Below are 23522 nucleotides of genomic sequence, written 5' to 3'. Positions count from 1 at the left end.
TCTCTGAATTGATTTGGAGGGCTCCAATTTGATTTAGAGAGATTAAAGGGACTCCTGATTTGGAGATTCGGCTGTTGAATTGGGCCAAATCAAACCAGCGACCAAAGCTTCACACAGCCCTAATGATAACACCGATAAGCAGAATGTGTGTGGACAAATGCTCAAAAGAGAAGAGACTCCACAAATCATTAAGACAGAACTTCTCAGATTGGAAAGGACTTCTTATATTAATATGGCAAAGAAAATACTGAGGTCTAACTGATAGCATGACCACAACCCATTGGGGGAAGGGGAAGACAAGGACGGAGGAAGCCTTGGACCACTAAACCAAGCTTTACCCACAAGAACAGCCCAGCCTAGACCGACGACAAGCAGAACAAATACCCAGGTAAGCAACAGGGGCCCAGGTAGTACTGGGATTAGGGGGGTAGTGCACGTATTTTCAGGAGGCCTCAACTGCCTTTATACTAATGCTCGTAGTATGGGAAACAAGCAGAAGGAACTTAACCCTCCTGCTAGCTAACACTAATTCAGACATAGTGGGGCTCACTGCAACGTGGTGGGACCCAACGCAGGACTGGGCAGTGAATATCAAGGGCTATAGGCTGTACAGGAGGGATAGGACAGGGAGAAAAGGTGAGGGTGTGGCACTCTACGTCAAGGAGAAATACACATTCTCAAGGAGTAGCACTGGGTCAGAGGAGGGGCACATTGAATTGCTCTGGATTAGAACACAAGGAGGCCAAGGGGAAAGGGACTTAATGGTGGGGGTTGACTACAAACCACCCAACCAAGGGGAAGAGCTAGACCGGGAATTCTTAAGTCAGCTCACAGAGGCAGTTAGGTCAAAGGATGTGGTCATCATGGGTGACCTAAACTCTCTAGACATCTGCTGGGAAGAGAAGTCAGCCAGGTCTGACCGCTCACATAGGTTCCTAGCTGAGATACAGGACCTCTACCTAACCCAGGAGGTGCATAGGTCCACCAGGAGAGATGCCTTGTTGGATCTGGTCCTGGCCACGGGCGATGACCTGGGTCTGCGGGTGCTCGACCACCTGGGCGACAGTGATCATTGCCTGCTGGAATTCACTATCCAGCGCAAGGTGGCAAAGGCCTGCAGCAAGGCAGCAGCCCTGAACTTCAGGAGGGCGGATTTCAATGAGGTAAGGAGAATAGTTGGGATGATACTGAGGTCCCGGGGGGGGGGGGAGGAAGAAGTGTCCAAGAATAGTGGTCATTCCTTAAGGAGATGATCCTCCAAGCCCAAAGAGAGGTAATCCCAACACAGATCAAAGGGAGCAGGAGGGCACAAAAGCCCCCATGGCTCACCAAATGCATCTGGGAATGTCTCCTAGCTAAAAAGGAGGCGTACACTCAATGGAAGGGAGAGGCCATCACCAGGGAGGACTATATCTTTGTTGCTTGGGGCTGTAGGGGCGTGGGCAGGAAGGCTAAGGCAGAGATGGAACTGAGACTAGCTACCCGGATCAAGGACAACAAGAAGTCCTTTTTTAAATACATAGGGGGTAAAAAGAAGGTACTGGGTAACGTGGGGCTTCTGCAGGACACACTAGGAAATCTGGTCGTCGCACCAGACAGCAAAGCTAACCTATATAACAAGTTCTTTGCCTCCATTTTTCTGAGCAGGGACTGAGTCTTCCTCCGCACTGGGACCCCTTTAGGCCCCAAGGGAGGCACACCCAGGTCTAGGGTCAGAGAGGACCTAGTTAGGGAACTTCGGGAGGGACTGGATGTATTTAAATCAGCAGGTCTTGACAATCTCCACCCCAGAGTGCTGAGGGAATTAGAAGAGGTCATTGCAGCCCCTACCACGGCTTTATGAGCACTCATGGTGCTCTGGTGATGTGCCAGAGGACTGGAAAAGGGCCAAAGTTGTCCCCATCTTCAAAAAAAGGAGGAAGGAGGACCCAGGAAACTACAGGCTTGTTAGTTTTACCTTGGTCCTGGGGAAACTTTTTGAGAGAATTATCCTGGCACATGTCTGCGAGGGGCCAGCAGGGGAGATTATGCTTAGGGGCAACCAACATGGGTTCATTAGAGGCAGGTCCTGTCAGACCAACCTGGTGGCCTTCTATGAGCAGGCCACAAAACTCTTGGATGCAGATGTCGCGGTGGACAGAGTCTTTCTGGACTTTTGGAAGGCCTTCGACACTGTCTCTCACCCCATTCTCATTAAAAAACTAGGAGACTGTGGCATCGATACCTACACAGTCAGATGGGTCACTAATTGGCTGGAGGGCCACACCCAGAGAGAGGTGGTGGACAGGTCTTATTTGACTTGGAGGGGTGTGGGCAGCGGGGTTCCGCAGGGCTCGGTCCTCGGATGTGAACTGCTCAACATCTTCATCAGCGATTTGGATGAGGGGGTAAAAATCACCCTGTCCAGTTTCGCAGATGACACTAAGATGTGGGGAGAAGTAGGCATGCTAGAAGGGAGGAATAGGTTGCAATTGCACCTGGACAGGTTACAGGAGTGGGCAGATGAGAACAGGATCGGTTTCAAAACTGACAAGTGCAGGGTTCTGCATCTGGGGAGGAAGAACCAGTAGCAGACCTACAGGCTGGGGAACTCCTTTCTCGTCAGTGCAGAAGCAGAAAAGGATCTTGGAGTCATCATTGATGCCAAAATGAACATGGGCCAGCAGTGTGGGGACGTGGTCAGGAAGGCCAACCACACCTTGTCATTAATCCAGACATGCATCTCAAGCAGGTCCAAGGAGGTGATCTTCCCCCTCTATGTGACACTGGTCAGGCGGCAGTTGGAGTACTGCATCCAGTTCTGGGCACCGCACTTCAGAAGGGATGTGGACAACATGGAGAGGGTCCAGAGGAGGCCCACTCACATGATCAGGAGCAGCAGGGCAGGGTCTACGAGGAGAGGCTAAGGGACCTGAACCTGTTCAGCCTCCACAAGAGAAGGCTGAGGGGTGATCTAGTGACCGTTTACAAACTAGTCAGGGGGGACCAGCAGGCATTGGGAAAGTCCCTGTTCCCCTGAGCACTACCAGGAATGACAAGAAATAATGGTCACAAGCTGGCAGAGGGTAGATTCAGGCTAGATATCAGGAGGCGCTACTTCACTGTCAGGGTGGCTAGGATCTGGAACCAACTTCCAAGATAAGTGGTGTTGGCTCCTACCCCGAGGATCTTTAAAAGGAGGCTGGACAAACACCTTGCTGGGGTCATTGGACCCCAGTAGTCTTTCCTGCCATGGCAGGGGGTCGGACTTGATGATCTGCTCAGGTCCCTTCCGACCCCACCAACTGTGAAACTATGAAACCCAGATCAAAGAATCAAGTAAGTCTGCAATTTCCTGCAGGTTTGATCTTTGCTAGTCTCCTCAGCGATAAAAGCTGTTACGTCGCAGGCAAATTTTTGCCTGAATTACAAGTTTGTTCAGCACCAGATAAACATGAAGGATATTTGCCAGTATCCAGAAAATATGGAGATGGGGGCCATATAAAGCAGATATACCACTGGTCTGCCCTCTCTATGTTCTTTATACTAGCAATCCATCTGGTATAAACTAATTTTTTTTCACTATTTCCATAACCATTACACAGCTAGATTTGTGAAAGTCAATGAGTGTCTATTAGAGTAGTATAAAACATGATACTGTTTGTAGAAAGCTTGGAAGCTAGATTATCATCGGTACTCATTTCTTACTGGTTATTACTACTCTGAGAGTGTTCCCATACCATTTTTTAAATACAAAAGTCCACTCAAAAGGAAGATCAGTGTTCCTGTAACTTTCCAGCTTCCTAAAACTTCACCCAAGAAATGAGGGGCTGTAAAAGAAAAAAAAACTACCACAAGGTTGCAAGAAAGGCAGATAGATTTCTGATGAGAATCTCCCACTTTCTATCATGGTTACTCCAGGAAAAGAAGCTGGTTCCGATCTTCCCCTTTTGAGGTTACTGCTAGATATTGGGAATACTTAAAATGGTTGTAATTTTGCAGAAACTATAACAGGGAAGAAGACAGAAGATATTTTAGGATGCAGAATAGCTATTTTAAGATAATTAATATCCAGTGACAGTTGTCAGAATGCTATAAGAATATTATAGGTATGACTCAATTAAGAAAACCACAGACCCACTAGTGTTCACCAAGTATCAATCATTTTAGAACGCACTGTGGTATTTTCTCTGTCAAAACATGGGAACAGCTCTTTCTAAACAAATCCATGTATGCACTCTTAAACCCAAAAATACAGCCGTTTATGGATTTTTTTTCCGGAAATAGTTATTTTAATTTAATTTGTACATTTCCTGCAAAATAATAAAAATCACAGACAACTTAATCTGTTTAGATGGATTAATATTACTACTATTTAGCTCAAATTTATATATTTGCTAAAAAGTTAAAATTTGCATTTTTGGCTGAGGTCAAACAAAATTTCACTGGAAAATACTATAGGTAAATAAGGCTGATTAGGGAAGTTGTTCAAATTTAAATCTTAACTACATGAGGTCTTACTAGCACCAGATAAAATACGATCATCTGCTTAAAGGTTTTACTAGAATACAGTTTAGCTGTTATATACTTGGGGATTTTTGGAGGGCACAGGGAATAGAGGAGGAAAATTGATAGTTTATCATTTAAATTGCTGATTTGAAAAAAACCCTCCATCAATATTTCATTAAAAAACCTGTTATTTAAAGAGTTCACTAGTTACATGGAAAAGTAGAGTTAGCCCAATATAGGATGAGGTTCCCTCCCACTCAGCATGGAGGGAAAAAGTCGCTCATCTTATATCCATATAAATAGAGGAAAGGAGAGCAGGCAGCTGTTTGTAGCTCTAACTCTGGTCCTGAGCCCAGGTCAGGGCCAGAATCAGATGACAGCAGCCTCTTGCCTCCCCCCAACTTACTGGTGGGTGCATCTGAGCTCTGGCTTAGGCTGAGTTCCTTCCTGGGCACAGAGTACATGTAAACATCCTCCCCTGCCTGGCCAATCAGCAGCGCCAACACTGCAGCATGGCCAGGCAAGGGCTGAGCTTCCATGTGCTGTACTCAGGGACCGAGCAGGTCAAGCATCATCTGACAGTAATAGTGGGGATGGGGAATGAGGGGGAAGACGCAGAAACTGCAGAGAGAAGGGCGGGAAGAGCCAGACACTGGGGTAGGAGTAGAAAAGGAAAAGACTGTGGGGGTGGGGAGTGAAGCTGGCAGGGGGTGCAGGAAGGCTGCAGGGGAAGAAGTGGACGGGGCACTGGCAAAGATGGCCATTTAACCCTCTCAGGCACTGTTTTCTCTGCTGTAGCAGTGGAGGGAGGGAGGGAGGATTCAAGACAAACCTCCAGTACTTAGATTCCGTTCCTGGAAAATTATAACAAATTTATAAATTTTCCATGCATACAGTCTAATTATTGGTGGGTTGTCTTATATTTAGGGACATCTTATATTTGATTAAATATGGTATATTACTAAAACTTCATGCCTCTGAATACATATCTAATACATATTGGAGATGAAAGAATGAATAATCTGGGGAACTATTTGAAATCTCAGCTCATTCACAGGTGTGAAGTTTCACAGAAAATGACAAACCAGCATACTTTAATACAAATCAGTTTCTCCTCTATCTGTTGATAGGTCAATTTTAAATTATAATTTTTTCCTGCAACAATGGCACCCATGAACTTTTATAGGATTTAATCATATTATTTCTTGTATGGAAGCAAAAAACAAAAACAAAAACCTGAGCTCAGGATTTCTCTCCCCGCCATAACAAATACTTGTTTAAAATGCATTTATTTCTAAAACTACTTCTGAGACACTATTTTCAGAAGCATAAATATTTTTCAACTACAAAACCAATGCTATTTCATGTCATTTAAAAGGAAAACATATACTGATAAAGAGGTCAAGTTTCATTTGTTTCAGTCTCAAGTTCTAATCCATTAAAAAATAACTGCAGGGAAAAGTGTGTTTTTGTGTTTAAGGGTTTCACTATACTCTTTCCAGTGTTTGGAAAAAAAAAATGTTGGAATGACTACAATACTGAAGTAAGATTTTCCTGAGCAGGTACTTTTCAGAATGTCTGGAAAATGATAATTCAGCATTAAATTACAACACTGTCAGGATAAGAGCAACAAATCTGCAAAATCTATGGAAATCATGAGTGTTTATTAAATCGTTTATAGAATGCTATAACTAACCTATTGGGCCAAAGATGATGATACTGTCTGTTCTCATTCCTGCAATTTTTATTTTAAGAAACATCTTAAACATACTAAATCCAGCAATATGTCAGTTGTGAGACATGGGTAAGATATGCAAGAATGTATGACTGAAAGAAAAAAAAAAGACTGCTTATAAGCTAAGTACCTTTTTGAAATTAAAGCAAAAGAAAATGGACAATTAGTACAGGTTTAGTCCTAGATGCAACTTAATGGCCCTCAAGTAATGCTGCCATGCAATACTATAATATATACACATGCGCACACACAGATCTACACATATACATATATATACATATACACACACACACGCACGCATAAGCCTTGAGTTTTGGGTCATGTCTAAGTTAGATGAAGAAAGTCAAAACATTTTCCCCCAAACCTTTGTAGCTAAGAGTGTTGTCATCTAAATCTGAACTTGAACTTGTTTAGAGTGACAGCAATGTATACAGCAATTTAGTTTCAGACATGCTTTCGTGGTTTAAACCAGGGGTGGGCAAATTCTGGCCCACTGGGGAATTCTATCCGGTGCATGATGAGTCCCTCAGCCCTAGCCTACCTGTCCTGCTCCCCGCCCACCTATCTCACTCCCCTGCCCAAGTGTGCCCTGCCTGTGGAGGTCCCAGGTCAGTCTAATGGAGACCACTCTGTCTACCAGTCCCACTCCTAGATGCTGCTCCACACCTCTCACAGCCATGGGGGGTCATGGATCGTTTTTATGGAGATCCCACCCACCTCCTCCATCCAGTGCCTCTGGTGGTGGATGTGGGGTGGAGGGGCCCAGGCCAGATAGGATCAATTGTGCCCTTGTTCCACTGTGCCAGCTCAGATCAGCAACCCCACAATCCTTGGCCCATAACAGCTCACCAAAATTCCTTTCAGCCAAAATAACTGCACATTCCTGGTTTAAACTATTACCATGATTACATTGATACATGAACCATTTATTGTAAATGCTGTGAAGTACAACTACATTTGCATAAAAAACATAATTGCAAAGAAAAATATGTACAGTTAAGGGACTTAAAAAATAACAATTTCAAGTTTAAAAATTCAGTTAGACTCACGTAGAGGCCCAACCCATCAAAGGGTTTTCCCACCGCTCCCTGGTATCAAATTCCATCTTCCATTTCTTTGTGTTGTTAACACCAGCCTGCATGGCATTACGTGCTGGAACAAAAATTTGGACTTTTCTGGTTTTGATGTGTTCCTCTGGGACACCAGTTAAAGCAGTGATATCCTACAAAAAGGAAATAAATGCATCATGCTTAAAAAGAGTTTATGAAAAAACAGTGTAATTTATCAGTATTTACTACCTCAAAAATGTTAGTCTTATTTATATTAGAAGTTTTTTTTATTGTAAGAAAGGACTCTTAAGATATAAATTTCTTTTCTCTCTGACTAATGAACTAAAGTTTGAGATCATGACTCATGTCACTGAATCTGTTAAATTTGACATTTTTTGATTGGGACGTTTCTTCTTGATGCTTCTGCACTTTGATTTGCTAATATTTCAGATTTATGTTTTCATAAAGGTAAAATTCTGCAGAATCCTTCTAACATAAGTCTTAGTGAAAGAGTTTAGTGGAAGACTAGTAGAGCTTGTCTTGCGAGCTGTTATTATACACAACAGCAAAGGATCACATAGTTAAAAAAAGACCATGAAGACACTCAAGAAGTTTAATAGAAAACAAATGTAAAATTGGGGGTGGGGGTGAAATCAAAAATCTATACATGAGGCAGACACCACTGACAGTAATTTTTCCTGATAAAATTGAAATGAACTTTCTCTCTTAAAAAACTAAACAGCAATTACATATAATTAGCTTGTCAACTCATCTTTGTAGAATGACACCTACTAAAGAGAGTAAAAATGGATCATCAAATACTTCCTCTAAGGATGCAGAAGCAAGCCAACTAAGTACTTACGACTCCAGCAAATACATGTACACTTCAGGCCAACAGAAGCTTCTCAGACTCTATTTTTCCTTGCCTTTCTCCAAGAAAAATGCTAATTTGGTGAAGGTCCAGAAATACGCAGTTAACATTCAGACATACTGAACTAATCTTGCCAGTGATGACATGACTTGAATTGAAGAGGCAAACAATTTTAACCAAACGTTTTGGTTTGTATAAGTCTCTAGCTACCAACTTTACAGGATTTTGTCTGGTGGCAAACTTAAAAGCACTTGATGCTGTCACCAGATCATCCCTCAAAATGAAGCATGTTTCCTTCTTTGTTTCACTTCATAAAATAAACTTGGAGAGATCAATTTGTCAGAATTGCACTGGGAGTGAGTGTGAAATGCTTGTCCTGCATTATAAGTAAAACAGAGAGAAAAAAAGACAAAAAAGGAAAGGCAGGGGGAGGAGGAGGGGAGAGAGAGAGAGAGAGAATAAAAGAAAAAAGAAAACACAGGAAGTTTCCAGCTCATAAAATTTGAATTCAGACTACCTAAAGCAAACTGTCAAAATATTTTAACAAGTTAATCATAAATGTTTTCCTTAAGCCTAAGTAATGTTTATTTTTAATACCAGTCTAGCCATGATATGAAAAAAGAAACACCACAGATTACACAAATATTGCAACACATACACAAAACACATACTGACAGACAGGCATTTTTGACTGCTGCTGAAGTCTCAAACCACAATTTAAGAGAAATATTTTAAGGTTGGTTTTTTTTTTATGTTGGCAAGCACTGTCGTGCGTAACACAATACTTTTTCACCTGCAGTAAAAAACAGGCGTGGTTTTACTGTTATGGCTTGTCTGTTGTTTATAAAAACTGACTAGGAAATTATTATATACATAATCACAGACATACTGGTGCAAGTATGTATGGGTAAAATATAGTTAATAGAATCAAATATTTTAATTGATGAAACAAGTCTTGGAATGATTCTGCTGCATGCAAAAATTATTACAAATGCATCCAATTTGTTGGCATCAAAAGTAATCAAAGAATGGTGACCCTGGAAATATGAAATGAAACAAAATGACTCGAGAAAGTGTTAACAAAGTGTCTACAGTTTAAAGTGCTTTTGAATTCCTCTACACAAAAATGTTGTAATGTTACCTGTTAAAGGAATGTTTACATGTCAACAGCCTTAACATCCCTCAGTCTGAAACGCCACCAAAATGGGAGCTTAACATATAATTTTAACACAGCTTTATAACAAGTTTAATTAAAAATGAGACTAACCTGCCCCTGAAACACATTAAGTGTTGGACTTGTAAGTTACTTGTAATGAAGAAGTGTCTAGACTAATTCATCTGCAAAACCCCCCCCAAAAAAACCCCAAACAGAATATCATAGTATAAGTTTTATGCACTGAATTGGCTCTAAATCATATAATTAACTTTATTAGTAGCATGGGATACATCCCATGAAGATCTTTTAAGTGAAAATAAAAACTGGCTGTTTTAAGACATTAAAATAATTACATGATGTTGCCAGCCCTCCCTACTTTTGATTCATTATAGCTAACGTTTCCATGCCTTCTGGGAACACAGCAATTGTTTATCAATATCTTCCCCCAGTTTAAAGTTGGCAATTGAACAGACAGTTGTTAGAACAATGAGTTTCTGGATTTTCAAGCCCACAAGTCGTCCTGACATAGAATTACTGTTTTTACTTGCAGTAGACATGTAAGGTACTGTAGCATAGCTGAGCTGTTGCCAAAGATATGGAATAAAAAGGCTTGGCATCTATCACATACTTGACACCTAAAGAGCACAGAAGCTCTAAAATTCCTATTCCCTGTAGGCACACTCTTAGTCTAGACAAACTGATTTCTCACACTTTTAAAATGCATTACAACACTCTATTGTGATCATTTCATCCACACAGCTCCAGCTAGTGACAGAAGAACCTGTGCTTTAAGCGACATTTCAATGGGCTAAAGCTCCCGCTCCAAGATTCTATTAAAACAATATAATACTTGAAAAGAACTATGCTGCACTAAGTTGAACTCTTTACTGTGTCTTCAGTGCTTTGTTCTGAGTTCAAGTTCTCACTGAAACTACCTGTGAACCAACTTTCCAAAACAAAGATGTTTTTGACAGCTATTTTCAATTTGCTCTTTTTAAATATTGCGTTTCTGACTGATGTTTGCTTTAGTATCTGAATACTAAAATGCATGTTTGACATCATGTACTAAAATTTTTAAGTAACTTTTGTATATTAAATTTAAAAAGATTTAACTAACTTGTAAATAGATTGCCTACTGCTTGAAATTAAGCAGTTTAGCAAAAGTACTTTACATTTTAGTTGACATAAACTATGTTACCATGCAAAAATATTCTGGGATGTTGTAGTTCATGAAGATTATTTTGAAAAGAGTAATTTCTAAAGATGAACAGTTTGGCAGCATGCTGCAACAAGTTCCAACAAACTGAGACAGATTATATTATTTTAAGCCTGTCAACAAAATTTTAAAAATTACTAAGTAAAATCATTTTTAGATTTGTGCTTTTTTAGGTCCTGTAGTAGTGAGAATCCTGGCAAAGCCAGGGTGTTGAATACTTGCAAGATTTTCTATCACTCTTCCCAAAAGAGGGTGGGAAGTAGAAGACAGACACTTCACACAAAACCATACCTGTAGTACACAGATTCAAGATCAATGATAGTAGATTTCAGCATGATGGTGGGCTACTTCATTTGGGGGAGGGGAAATCGTTCTACTCTTCAAGACCCCATTATTACAGTAAAATCAAGTCTTGAAAAATAATTCTAAAATTTAAGTGGAATGAGTATAATTACAACATTTAAGAACACTGGCATTTCTACTTATACAAGTCAGGTGTACATGAAAGCATCTTGTTTCCACTTTCTCTCTCATACACACAGTTTGTGTGTAATTCTGCTATCAAAATATCTACTGTTTAACTTTTCCCCCTTTTTTAAATAAAGGAAGCAGGGAACAAGCAATGGGAAGTTGATGTCAAAATGCAGAAAAACCTCCCAGCAAGCTTCCAGCAACCACCCAGGATTTAGAGTCTTGCTAGCCGCTCTCTTTTCAATACCAGAATTTCACACATTTCAATGACCATTATGACTTCAAAGAATCAAATTTTCATCATTGTCCGTCATCTGCCGGTTGATTTGTATAAAGGAGTTCTTCTGCATGCACTTCAGACAAAAGGCTCCTTACTTTCGTGGCTATATATCAAGTTTAAAAGTTCTGTTTGTGACAGTTGTGTCTGTGGTAAATTAGGGTAACACTGAAGGAGTGCAGCTGCTCTGCAGGAACCTCCTTTTTGGCATCATTTCACTTAAATAAAAACTGAATAATTAGCCTCTGCCTTTATTAAACCGCAAAAATGCCACTGGCCTTAGTAATTACTTCCGGTTGCCCCACCTACTTAACCTCAACAGTTTACACTTGTTATGAAGGAGGAACAAATAGAAGTTTTCTGTACTTCATAGGAGTTAAAGATAGCTTGCTCCCCTCCCCCCTCCATGATTTAACAGGTAAGTAATAGATTGCAACAGGCTTTGCTATAAATTTATAGTTTCCATAGAAAATATATTGCAACATTAGAAATCAAAACAGTGGGTACTTCAAGTTACCACACATGCAAAAAAAATAACATTAGATAACTTTTCTAATATTTGTTACATAGCTGGTGTAAATGAGACTTCTTTAAAATTCACTTTGCTTAAACTGTTTACGGGTAATAAAGATGAGAACTTTCCATTTATCCAATTCATTCACATATCCTTTTCAGAGACTCCTTACATTTATACTCCTTTTTAAAGTATAAATCCACTATGCAATGCACAAATAGAAAAATAGAGCAGAATAAACTGAACACGAACAGGCAATGTTTGTCTAATGGGTACAGACATAACAGGGGGAAACGCATATTTGCCTTTAGGGAATTCCATATTGCATGGAACACAGACTTTTCTATAAGGCAGTAGAATCTTTTTTCATTAGTACAATAATTCTCTGAACAATACATTAATATGTTCCTTCATCTAAATATACTTAGTAACATGACTAAAAACATTACTAGAGTTCTCTTATTTGTGAAGTGGAATATAAGATCAGAAAAATAAAGTCTAGCCTCACATTTCATGTTTAGACTAAAAAGATATTTTGGTTGAAATCGATAAGCACTGAAGAGAAGAATGACGGGAGCTGAATCTACAATGAGCATAATTTGGGCAGTATGTCTGCAACAGATGCACCATTTTTCATTTTGGCTAGATTTTGGTTTTGATAGAAATGCCTTGCATTATCTTTTAGCCCAGTGACTTCATGCCAAAAGTGCAATCATTCTGAAGAGGTGTCTCAGTTCAGTTATTGGTCTGAGTGAGGCTTAAAAAGTACTTTCAGTCTGAGCAATTTTTACCCTTCAATGCATATGCCAATCCGATAATTACTCAAAGCACTAACCATAATGTTTGAACTTCTTCTGTAGCTGATGGAAGTCTCCAAAGACAACAGAATGATACGCTGGGAAATCCGTTATGGGGGTTATGTGAAAGTGTTTTGTTTCTGAAGAAGACTTTCTCATTTTGTTCCCCTCCAGCTCAAAAAAAAAAAAAAAAAAAAAAATCAATCATCGAAATGCACTTCCAAATCTATGGCATCAAGTATTAAAGTATATTCTGGTATTCTCTAGACTACTTAGGCACTGTCACTGAGCAGTTGGTTGTGTACTGAAAAAGAACAGTAAAAAGGAAAAACAGGAGTTCATTTAACTCCCACATCATAAAAATGTTACCCTAGCCACACATTTTTGACTAATGAGCTATGTAAATTTCATATGTTCATTTTCAAATAAAGTGAAGAGCATGAGGAAAGGGAATAGGAGGAAAATGATGTTCCTAAAGATTCATATTTTAAACCACAGCAAAAAAGTTACTTTAATATCTTTAGAGTATAATAATACACTGCATTACATTGATGCAGATTAACACATTAAAGTTTGGCCTTTTGGTGACAATCAGAAAAGGGTATTCTAGGAAAGAATTTGAACTGTAGAGATTTTGGCAAAACTTGTGCAATGCCTTTCTTATTTAAAGACAGTGTTTAGAAATGCTTAGCTTCTATTACTGCTCTGATAAAGCATATCTAGTCGAGAACATGCCATAGCACATTATGAAATAATGTAATAGAGGCAAATGCCAAGTAGTAAAGAATATGCTTAACTATATCTTAGAACTTACAAAAAACGTGTTTTGAAATAAAAGAAACTGGACTTTCAGTTCAGAGGTAGAGACATCTTATGTTCAAAATAAGAGTAGGCCAAAATAAATGAAATCTTAAGTTTGCTCCTGTAGTTCTGCATTCCAGTTTTGTGAATACCAGCCCAATTATAACTTGTGTGAAATCAAAGGAAAAAAGGAATAAAGCCTGATTTGCCTGAAGTCTGAATTATAAGAAAAGGAAAGACTGATGCTTAAAACTCAATGAAAAAAGTAAAAAACTAGGAGTGCATTCTGTAAAACAGATTAGTCTTGCTACCAGTAAAATCAGTTGGTATGAGTAGCATTTCTTTCTTTAGTTTGGCATAATACAATCCCATTTTTATCTTAAAAAAACAAGTCATAGAAGACTTAAAACAGATCTTGTAAACTGCATTTTTCACAGCATGGCTGGAGGGCTGTGAAATAGGAGAAGAGAGACAATGAGTAGTTAACAGACAGCAACATAGCTAAAGAAAGGATATCTTGATTAGTCTAACATCAGAACTATTAAAAGGATAGAAGGTCATTAACAATTATGGAGTGAAGAGTGAAGAGCAGTTGGAATCAGGTAGATTATAATAAACCTTGAAGTCAATTGAGTCTATCAGCCGTACCTGAACCATTGGTTTTTAATTTTGGGTCAAACAAAAATCAAAGTACAGTGCAGTTTCACTGCTGCACACCACCTCACGGACTCCTGGATCTGCCCCTCCCTTCCATGCAGTTGCTAGAGGGAAGAGAAGGAAAAGAGGCAGGAGCCACTTTACAGCACCTTCACGCTGCTGGTCAGAAAATCAGCTGCTCTGCTTGCTTAAGACATGCACCCCAATTTGGGGAAAAAGGTGTTTGTGCTATGTGAGCAAATACAGCATGGCCTCAAATTCTCTTCTGTACAGCATCAATACTTATTCTGCTGGCAGAACCATATTAAGGTCTTTGTCCTAGCTGGATAGAACTTTCAAATATATGAAGGTCGTGACTTATTAGTTCTTGGGTTTAGACAAAGAAAGGGGACATGTCCATTGCTGAAATGATGTGCCACTGCTTACCAACATTAGAATTAATAGAAGTTTGCCACAACCATCGTGTTTCCACTAGTATTTGGTCACTACAGGCATAACTTCCTTCTAAATGGAAAGGAACAAGATGGATGGCTGGAGGGCACCAAAACTCATCACGCACAACACTGTCTTGATTCTCTTGGCTGGCTCCAACTGAACACACCACTCACTTCAACGTGTAATCCATTACTCTGAGAGCAGACAAAACAATTGTCTTACCCTTAGGCTAGGCTTTTTGTGGGTGGCATCTTTTATTGGGTTAAATGCATGCTTGGTCTAGACTTTGATAAGCTTTTGAATGCAGTGCTGCCTCCTTCAGTTCACAGATCCAGACCATGCTAGGACAAGAAATACAAAACCTGCCAAGATATCTCCACCACTCCCACAATAACCACACCCCACAACAGAACTATCACCATTCCTGGATCTTACACCTGTACCTCCAGAAATGTTATATAATCTCATCCAGTGCACCAAATGCCCCAATGGAAAATATGTAGGAGAAACCAAACAACAACTGCATATCAGAATGAACACACATCAAAAATCTATCCAAGACAAGAATACCCAATTACCTGTGGGGGCACACTTCACAGGTCAATCACTCCCTCTCCAATCTCCCAGTTCTAATCCTCATACGGAATTTACAAAATTCCCTCTGTAGACGACCCTATGATCTTCACTTCATAAATCTACTGGATACAAAAAATCATGGACTCAATATAGACATTGGATTTATGACACGTTACAGCCTGCCTAACATATGATTCACTAGGCACCTGCCAGACTTGACTATTTACACTTTTCTTACCCCACCCCCCCACCCTTCCCCTCTTTTTCTACCCTTTGTCTTCCTAATTTCCAGCTATTTACTTTTTCACAGACAGCTTATTTTCTACCTTGGAAAATTACTACAATAGTCTCCCTTACTTACCTTTGGCTTCCCCTCCCCACCCTTTCCCTGCTCTACCTTTGGTTTTCCTAACTTCCACCCATTTACATTCTCATCAACATCCTGTCACACCTTTAGCTTCTTTTATTCCTTGGAGTCTCAGACGAGCAGAGACTCCCTATGCCTGAAGAAGCGTGATCGTGCCCAAAAGCTTGCAAAGAACTTTTTTCTAACTACTCAGTTGGTCTAATAAAAGATATCACATCTACCCAAAGAACCTTGCCTCCTTTATCTCATTGCATTCAAAAGCTTGTCACATATTTCCTTGACAATCATTTGAGCAGTACTAAAACATCAAGGATATCTTGCATTTCCAAATTATTATTACTATTCTGCTGTTAGATCTCATAGGTTTTCTGTCCAAAAGCTAAGCTAACTCATGCCAAAGTACCAGTGATTAGTAAATTATTAGCTAGTAGTTTCCCAAGATATTTATAGACACTGTAATTTTCAGGTAAGAGGCAAACCAGAGAGCCTGACTGAAGCTAGTCAAGAAATATGTAGACAAAAAAATAGGTTTTTTTTCACTGGAAAATGTCAATTTGCTGAAACTAGTCCTTTTATGGGAACATACCAGCTTCAATTAAATTTTCTTCACATGGAATTACTTAAAGCCAAAGACAGACAGCCTTTCTAAAACAGCCAATACCATTGTTGGTTAAGCACTTAAGGGAGTCAGAGACCAGATTCAAACCCCTGATCTCAAGCAGACATAGCAGGAACTTCAGTATTTAGTATATTTTTTTGCTTCTGATGAGCCTGTAACCTTTGTATCTTTGTGTGCAAGTGCCTTACTAGTTCCAGAAATGGAGATAATATGCTGTAAAATCTAATATGTTGAATTAATTCATATTATTGCAAATACATTTTTAAAAATACGTATAAGTCAACAAAATAATGGTGACAGTTCTGTTGTGGGGTGTGGTTAACGAACCACGTCCATTTCATAGAGCCCATGCAGCACTCCTATGAGATTAAGATTACAAACTTTTATTATCGTCATATAGCCATTCTAATGAAATAGTGACATCAGAAGCACGAAATATTGAGCAGATTTTGATACACTTTGGTCTTTTCTGGCCAACAAGCACCATAATATTTTCTTTTCCTAAGCTTCTCTTAGGGATCCATCAGAAGTCATAAGTGATACCCCAAAGTGAACTAGATGACTTCCACAGATTTTTCTGGGCAAACAAGAGGTGGCAGCAGCAGGGTTCTACCATCCGTGCATCTCCATCCCAGAGTAAGTCATTCTGGCCTGCAGCAGGAAAATGTTGCTTATCGCTTATAGGTTTCATAGACATTAGGGCTGGAAGGGACCTCGGAAGATCATCGAATCCAGTCCCCTGCCCAAAGGGCAGGAAGTCAGCTGGGGTCATAGGATCCCAGCAAGATAAGCATCCAATTTGCTCTTGAAGGTGTTCGGAGAAGGTGCTTGAACCACCTCCAATGGCAGACCTTGGGGGTTTGGACAGTACAGAAATTCTTTCTTATGTCCAGCCTGAAACGGTCTCCCTTAGTTTATGACCGTTCGACCTCGTCATCCCTTGGGGCGTTCTGGTGAACAAACGTTCCCCCAGATCCTGGTGGTCACCCCGATAAACGTACAGGTGGCCACCAGATCACTCCTGAGCCTGCGCTTTTCCAGGCTAAAGAGCCCCAGGGCTCTCAGCCTGTCATTGTAAGGTCTGTTTTCCTGACCTCTGATCATGTGCGTGGCTCTCCTCTGAACTCTCTCAAGCTTCTCCACATCCTTTTTGAATTGTGGAGCCCAAAACTGGATACAGTACTCCAGCTGTGGTCTCACCAAGGCAGAGTACAAGGGAAGAATGACGTCCCAGGATTTGCTTGAGAAGCATCGATGGATGCAAGCCAGCGTTTTGGTCGCTTTACTAGCCGGAGCATCGCATTGCAGGCTGGTGTTCATCTTGTGGTCAATGATGACCCCCAAGTCTCTTTCTTCCGTAGTGCTAGCCAGCATAGCACTGCCGAGCCTATAAGGATGCTGCAGGTTTTTCTTCCCAAGGTGGAGAACCTTGCATTTTCAGTGTTAAACACCATCAGGTTCTTGTTCGCCCATTTGCTGAGCCTGTCCAGGTCAGCCTGGATCACCCGCCTTTCATCTGGCGTGGATGCTTTGACCCAAAGTTTGGTGTCATCGGTGAACTACAGGAATGGTGCTTCGAGGCGGGCTTTGGCTTCCTCAGCCATGACCGGCACATCGTGATGAGAGACATGCTGGGATGGGATGGGCTCCACCTTTCCCCTAAAGGTAAGTGTGTGTTCTCTTCCAGGTTGGTGAACCTCCTTTGGCGGGCTTTAAACTAGGCTCGTCGGGGGAGGGGGAAGATGAGGGCGGAGGAGACGATGAACTACCAGGCCCAGCAACAGCCAGCGAGCCCAGACCAATGGTCAAAAGGGAGAAACAGGTAAGTGATGGGGGACGGGGCATTGCTGAGACTAGGGGGTCAGTGGGCACAACCGTTGGAAGCCTCAAATGCCTCTACACGAATGCTTGAAGTATGGGGAAGAAGCAGGAGGAACTCGCCCTCCTCCTAGCTGTCACCAGCCCTGACATAGTGGGGATCACAGAAACGTGGTGGGACTCATCGCATGACTGGGTGGTGAGTGTCAAGGGCTATAGGCTATACAGGAGGGACAGGATAGGAAGGAAAGGTGGAGGAGTAGCACTCTACATCAAGGAGGAATATACTTCCTTGTCAATTAGCAAGGGGGTAGAGGGGGGGCACTCTGAGGTGCTCTGGGTTAGAGTAAAAGGCAGTCCAGGGGATAGAGACTTAACGGTGGGAGTCTACTATAGACCTCCCAACCAGGGAGAAGAGCTCGACCAGGAATTCTTAGGTCAGCTCACAGAGGCAGTGAGGGCTAAGGATGTGGTCATCATGGGGGACCTGAACTTCCCAGACATCAGCTGGGAAGAGCAGTCAGCCAAGTCTGACCGCTCACGTCGGTTCTTAGCCAGAGTGCAGGACCTCCATCTAACCCAGGAGGTGCACAGCCCCACCAGGGGAGACGCCTTGTTGGACCTGGTGCTGGCCACGGGTGACGACCTGGTGAGGGGGCTGCAGGTGATGGGCCACCTGGGAGACAGTGATCATCGCTTGCTGGAATTCACCATCCAGCGTAAGGTGGCAAAGGGCTGCAGCAAGGCAACAGCCCTAGAGTTTAGGAGGGCTGACTTCAACAAGCTAAGGAGGATCGTTGGGGAAGCGCTGAGGACCCAGAGGGGAAGGGAGCCAGATGTCCAAGGTGAGGGGTTGCTCCTTAAGGAGACGATCCTCCATGCCCAAAGGGAGGTAATCCCAACAAGGGTCAAAGGGAGCAGGAGGGCACATAAACCCCCATGGCTCACTAGGAGCATCCGGGAATGTCTCCTTGCTAAAAGGGAGGCATACACCCAATGGAGGGATGGGGTCATCACCAAGAAGGACTATGTTACAGTCGCCCGAGGATGTAGGGGGGCAGTCAGGAAGGCCAAGGCAGAGATGGAGATAGGACTAGCTTCCCGGATTAAGGACAATAAGAAGTCCTTCTTCAAATACATAGGGGGTAAAAAGAGGGTCCCGGGTAATGTGGGGCCCCTGCAGGACACGATGGGCAACTTAGTCGTCATGCCAGATGACAAAGCTAACATATTTAACGATTTCTTTGCCTCTGTCTTCCTAAGTAGGGACCAGTTCAGCCACCTCCCTGCTGGGCCCCCCTCGGGCCCCGGGAGAGACATGCCTGGGCCAGGGGTTAGCGAGGAGTTAGTTAGGGTACTTCTGGAGAGGTTGGATGTGTTCAAGTCCACTGGTCCGGACGATCTTCACCCTAGGGTTCTACAGGAACTGGCCGAGGTCATTGTGGGACCCCTGGCGTGGCTCTATGAGCACTCGTGGTGCTCTGGCGAGGTGCCGGAGGACTGGAAGAGGGCCAATGTGGTCCCTATCTTCAAAAAGGGAAAAAAGAGGACCCGGGAAATTACAGGCCAGTTAGTCTTACCTCAATCCCGGGTAAGCTCTTTGAAAAAATTATCCTGGCACACATCCAGGAGGGCCTTGCGGGGGAATGCATGCTCAGGGGCAACCAACATGGGTTCATCAGTGGCAGGTCTTGTCAGACCAACCTGGTGGCCTTTTATGATCAGGTCACCAAATCATTAGACGCAGGGGTTGCTGTGGATGTAGTCTTTCTGGACTTCCGGAAGGCTTTCGACACTGTCTCTCACCCTGTCCTCATCAAAAAGCTGAGAGACTGTGGTGTCGATGCCCACACGGTCAAATGGGTCACTAACTGGTTGGAGGGCCGCACCCAGAGGGTGGTAGTGGATGGGTTCTTCTTGACCTGGAAGGACGTGGCCAGTGGGGTTCCGCAGGGCTCGGTCCTCGGGCCCGCACTGTTCAACATCTTCATCAGTGATTGGATGAGGGGGTAGAAAGCACCCTGTTCAAGTTTGCTGATGACACTAAGATGTGGGGGGATGTGGGTGCATTAGAAGGGTGCAATAGGCTACAAGCTGACCTTGACAGGTTGCAACGGTGGGCGGATGAGAATAGGATGGGGTTTAACACTGATAAGTGCAAGGTGTTGCACATGGGGAGGAAGAACCGGCACCACACTTACAGGTTGGGGAACTCCCCTCTTGACAGCATGGAGACGGAAAAGGATCTTGGAGTCGTCATTGACTCCACGATGAACATGGGCCGGCAGTGTGGGAAGGCAGTCAAGAAGGCCAACCGTACCCTGTCATGCATCCATAGATGCATCTCGAGCAGGTCCAGGGAGGTGATCCTCCCCCTCTATGCGGCACTGGTCAGGCCGCAGCTGGAGTACTGTGTCCAGTTCTGGGCGCCACACTTCAAGAGGGACGTGGACGATATGGAAAGAGTCCAGAGGAGGGCCACTCGTATGATCAGGGGTCAGCAGGGCAGGCCTTATGAGGAGAGGCTACGGGACCTGAACCTGTTTAGCCTCCACAAGAGAAGGTTAAGGGGGGACCTTGTGGCCTGCTACAAACTGGTCAGGGGGGATCAGCAGGTATTGGGGGAGTCCCTGTTCCCCCGTGTGCTGCCAGGAGTGACCAGGAATCACGGTCACAAGCTGGCGGAGGGTAGGTTTAGATTAGATATTAGGAGGCGCTACTTCACAGTCAGGGCGGCTAGGGCCTGGAACCGGCTTCCAGGGGAAGCGGTGCAGGCTCCTAGCCTGGGGATTTTTAAAAGGAAGTTAGATGAGCACCTTGCCGGGGTCATCTGATCCCGGTGCTCTTTCCTGCCAAGGCAGGGGGTCAGACTAGATGATCTACCTAGGTCCCTTCCGACTCTAGCTACTATGAAACTATGAAACTTGGCCAGTCCACTCCTGACTCCAATGTCCACATCATCAGTGAAGATGTTGAACAACATGGGTCCAAGGACAGAGCCTTGGGGGACCCCACTGGTCACAGGACACCATGATGAGCGACTGCCATCAATTACAACCCTCTGGGTTCGACCACGAAGCCAATTTCCCAGCCAATACATCATGGTGGACCCAAGGCCGCAGTTGGTTAGTTTCGCCAAGAGGTGATCATGGGGTAGCAGATCAAAGGCTGTTTTCAAGTCAAGATATATGACATCAATCTCTTCTCCCTTTTCCAGGTGATAGGTCACCTGGTTGTAGAAGAAAATGAGATTGGTCAAGCAAGAGCTACCCACAACAAACCCATGCTGGCTATCCCTTAGGATGCTGGCCTTGGCCTCTTTAATAAACTTTTCTAAGACCTTCCCCAGGATAGAAGTCAGGCTGATGGCTTATAGTTAGCCAGATCCACTTTCCTCCCTTTCGTAAACATAGGCACCACATCGGCCTTCTTCCAGTCTTCGGGCACTTCACCAGAGTGCCAGGAGTTTTTAAAGATCTGTGCCAGGGGCTAGGCTATGACGCTTGCCAGCTCCTTGAGTACCCTGGGGTGTAGATTGTCAGGGCTGGCTGACTTGAAGGTATCCAGCTTCTCAAGATGTTCCTTCACAAGGTCAGCATTTATGGAGGGCAGGAGATCTCCCCCACCCAGATCTCCCTGTCCTGTAGTAGGCATGGGTGTCCCATGGGACTGATGAAAGAGACTGATGCAAAGTACTTATTTAATAGGTTGGCTTTTTCCTGGGCGTCAGTTGTCCCAACTGGTTCAGCAGGGGTCTAATGTTGCCCTTGCTTTTTCTCCGGCTCCCCACATTATCTGAAAAAGGACTTTTTATTGTCCTTGACGCTCGAAGCTAGTTGGAGTTCAGCTGCAGCCTGGTTTGCTCCCTGCAGGACTGGACCAGTGCAGAACAATCCTCCTTGGAGATTAATTCTGTCCTCCATCCTTTGTAGGCTTTTCTTTTTAGCCTTAGGAGGTCTGTTAGATCCCTGGAAAGCCAGGGGGGCTGCTGTGCCTTCTTGCTGCCTTTCCTCCATGTTGGAATAGACTTAGCTTGTGCATTGAGGATTGCTCCCTTGAGGAGCAACCACTCTTCTTGAACTCCCCTCTCCCTGGGGTCATGGTCCCTTAGGGCCTGACTGACCAGCCTCCTGAGCTTGTCAAAGTCGGCTTTTCTGAAGTCAAGGACTTCTGTGTTCTTGACCGACTTGCCAGCTTTACGGCGGATGATGAAGGTGATCAGCTCATGGTCGCCGTCACCCAGCTTCCCACTGATCACTAGGTTGCCGATTAGGTCATCCTCTGTAGCCAGTACCAGGTCAAGCAGTGCTTTGCATCTCATTGGCCCATAGACTTCTTGAGTCAGGTAGAGGTCATCCATGCACAAGAGGAAGCTTTGTGACCGCTCAGGTTTTGCTGAGTGATCCTCCCACAAGATGTCCAGGTAATTGAAGTCACCCATGACAACCATGGTCCTGGAGCATGCGGCTTCAGCCAGGTCCCAGGCAAATTCCTGCTCAAGCTCAGGACTTTGGGTGGGAGGTCTGTAGTAGACTCCCACCATTGTGTCCCCTGTGCCATGTTCCCCACGAATTTTAACCCAGAGGGTCTCTAGCTGTCCACCTTGGTCGCCAATATCAGCTTGCAGGGACATGTAGCTTTCCTTAACATAGAGAGCTATACCCCCGCCGCTTTTATCTACACAGTCCCTCCTGTACAGGGTATAGCCATCTATACTCGTGGTCCAGTCATGGGTGGCGTCCCACCAGGTTTCCATTATCCCAATGACATCATAATTCTTTGCACTGAGCAGGAGGACAAGCTCCTCCTGCTTGTTCCCCAAGCTCCTGGCATTTGTGTACAGGCAGACAAGTGTCCCCTCGGGGGCTCTTGCCCTGCCCACAGATTGTACCAGAGCTGGGGCAGGGGTGGGCTCCCTTAAGTGCCTTGGCCTGCTGGCTTTGCAAGGGTTGCTCAGCGGGCCAGCAGTAGCGGTAATCCCCCCATCCCCCAGCGGGCTTAGTTTAAAGCCCGGTGGAGCAGGTCAGCCAGTCTGGCTGAGAAGAGCCTCCTCCCCAGCGGAGAGAGGTGGAGGCCATCTCTTCCCAGCAGCTCCCTGCCTCTCTCACCAAAGAGCGGGTTGTGGTCATGGAAGCCAAAGCCTTCCCGATGACACCAGCACCACAGTCTTTGGTTGACTATGTGGATCCTCCTCTCCCACCTCAGCCCATAGCCTGAGATGGGAGGATCAAAGACAACACCACCTGTGCTCCCAGACCCTTAAGCCCCGCTCCCAAATCCCTGTAGCGCCTCATGACCTGGCTGGGAGCGCTCCAAGCCGTGTCATTGGTGCCTACATGAATAAGCAGCATAGGATAGTGGTCTGTGGGCTGGAGGAGCTTTGGGATCTTCTCCGCAATGTCCTGGATGCGGGCCCCCGGGAAGCAGCAGACTTCCCGGGTTAAGGGGTCAGAGCAGCAGATTGCCCCCTCAGTCCCCCTCAGGATGGAGTCTCTCACTACAAACACCTTACATTTTGTCTTGGGGAGAGCGGGGACAGTAGCTACAGGTGAGCCTGTGTTGCCTGTGGGAGCTTGCAGGGAGCTTCCCTGATCTAATGGCATCAAAATAATCACCTTTTTGGTTTGGAACCATTTATAAATGTGAAGGATTAGAATTTAGCTTGCTTAGCTATT

At 43.8% G+C, this 23522-nt stretch overlaps 1 protein-coding gene across 1 annotated transcript in view; it reads right to left on the bottom strand.

Annotated features, from left to right (window-relative positions):
• The window catches only part of NDUFS4 (NADH:ubiquinone oxidoreductase subunit S4), a 73631-nt gene that overhangs the window by 6233 nt on the left and 43876 nt on the right, over positions 1-23522 (bottom strand). Inside the window, exon 3 of the mRNA XM_090038065.1 lies at positions 7273-7445. Coding sequence (XP_089894191.1) covers positions 7273-7445 — 173 coding nt within the window. The remainder of the gene's footprint in view (positions 1-7272; positions 7446-23522) is intronic.

The sequence above is a fragment of the Crocodylus siamensis genome, chromosome 3 (genome assembly GCF_052110815.1).
Source record: "Crocodylus siamensis isolate JL-2025a chromosome 3, ASM5211081v1, whole genome shotgun sequence".
NCBI classification, from domain to species: Eukaryota; Metazoa; Chordata; order Crocodylia; family Crocodylidae; genus Crocodylus; species Crocodylus siamensis.
This window is presented reverse-complemented; position numbering and strand designations above follow the sequence as displayed.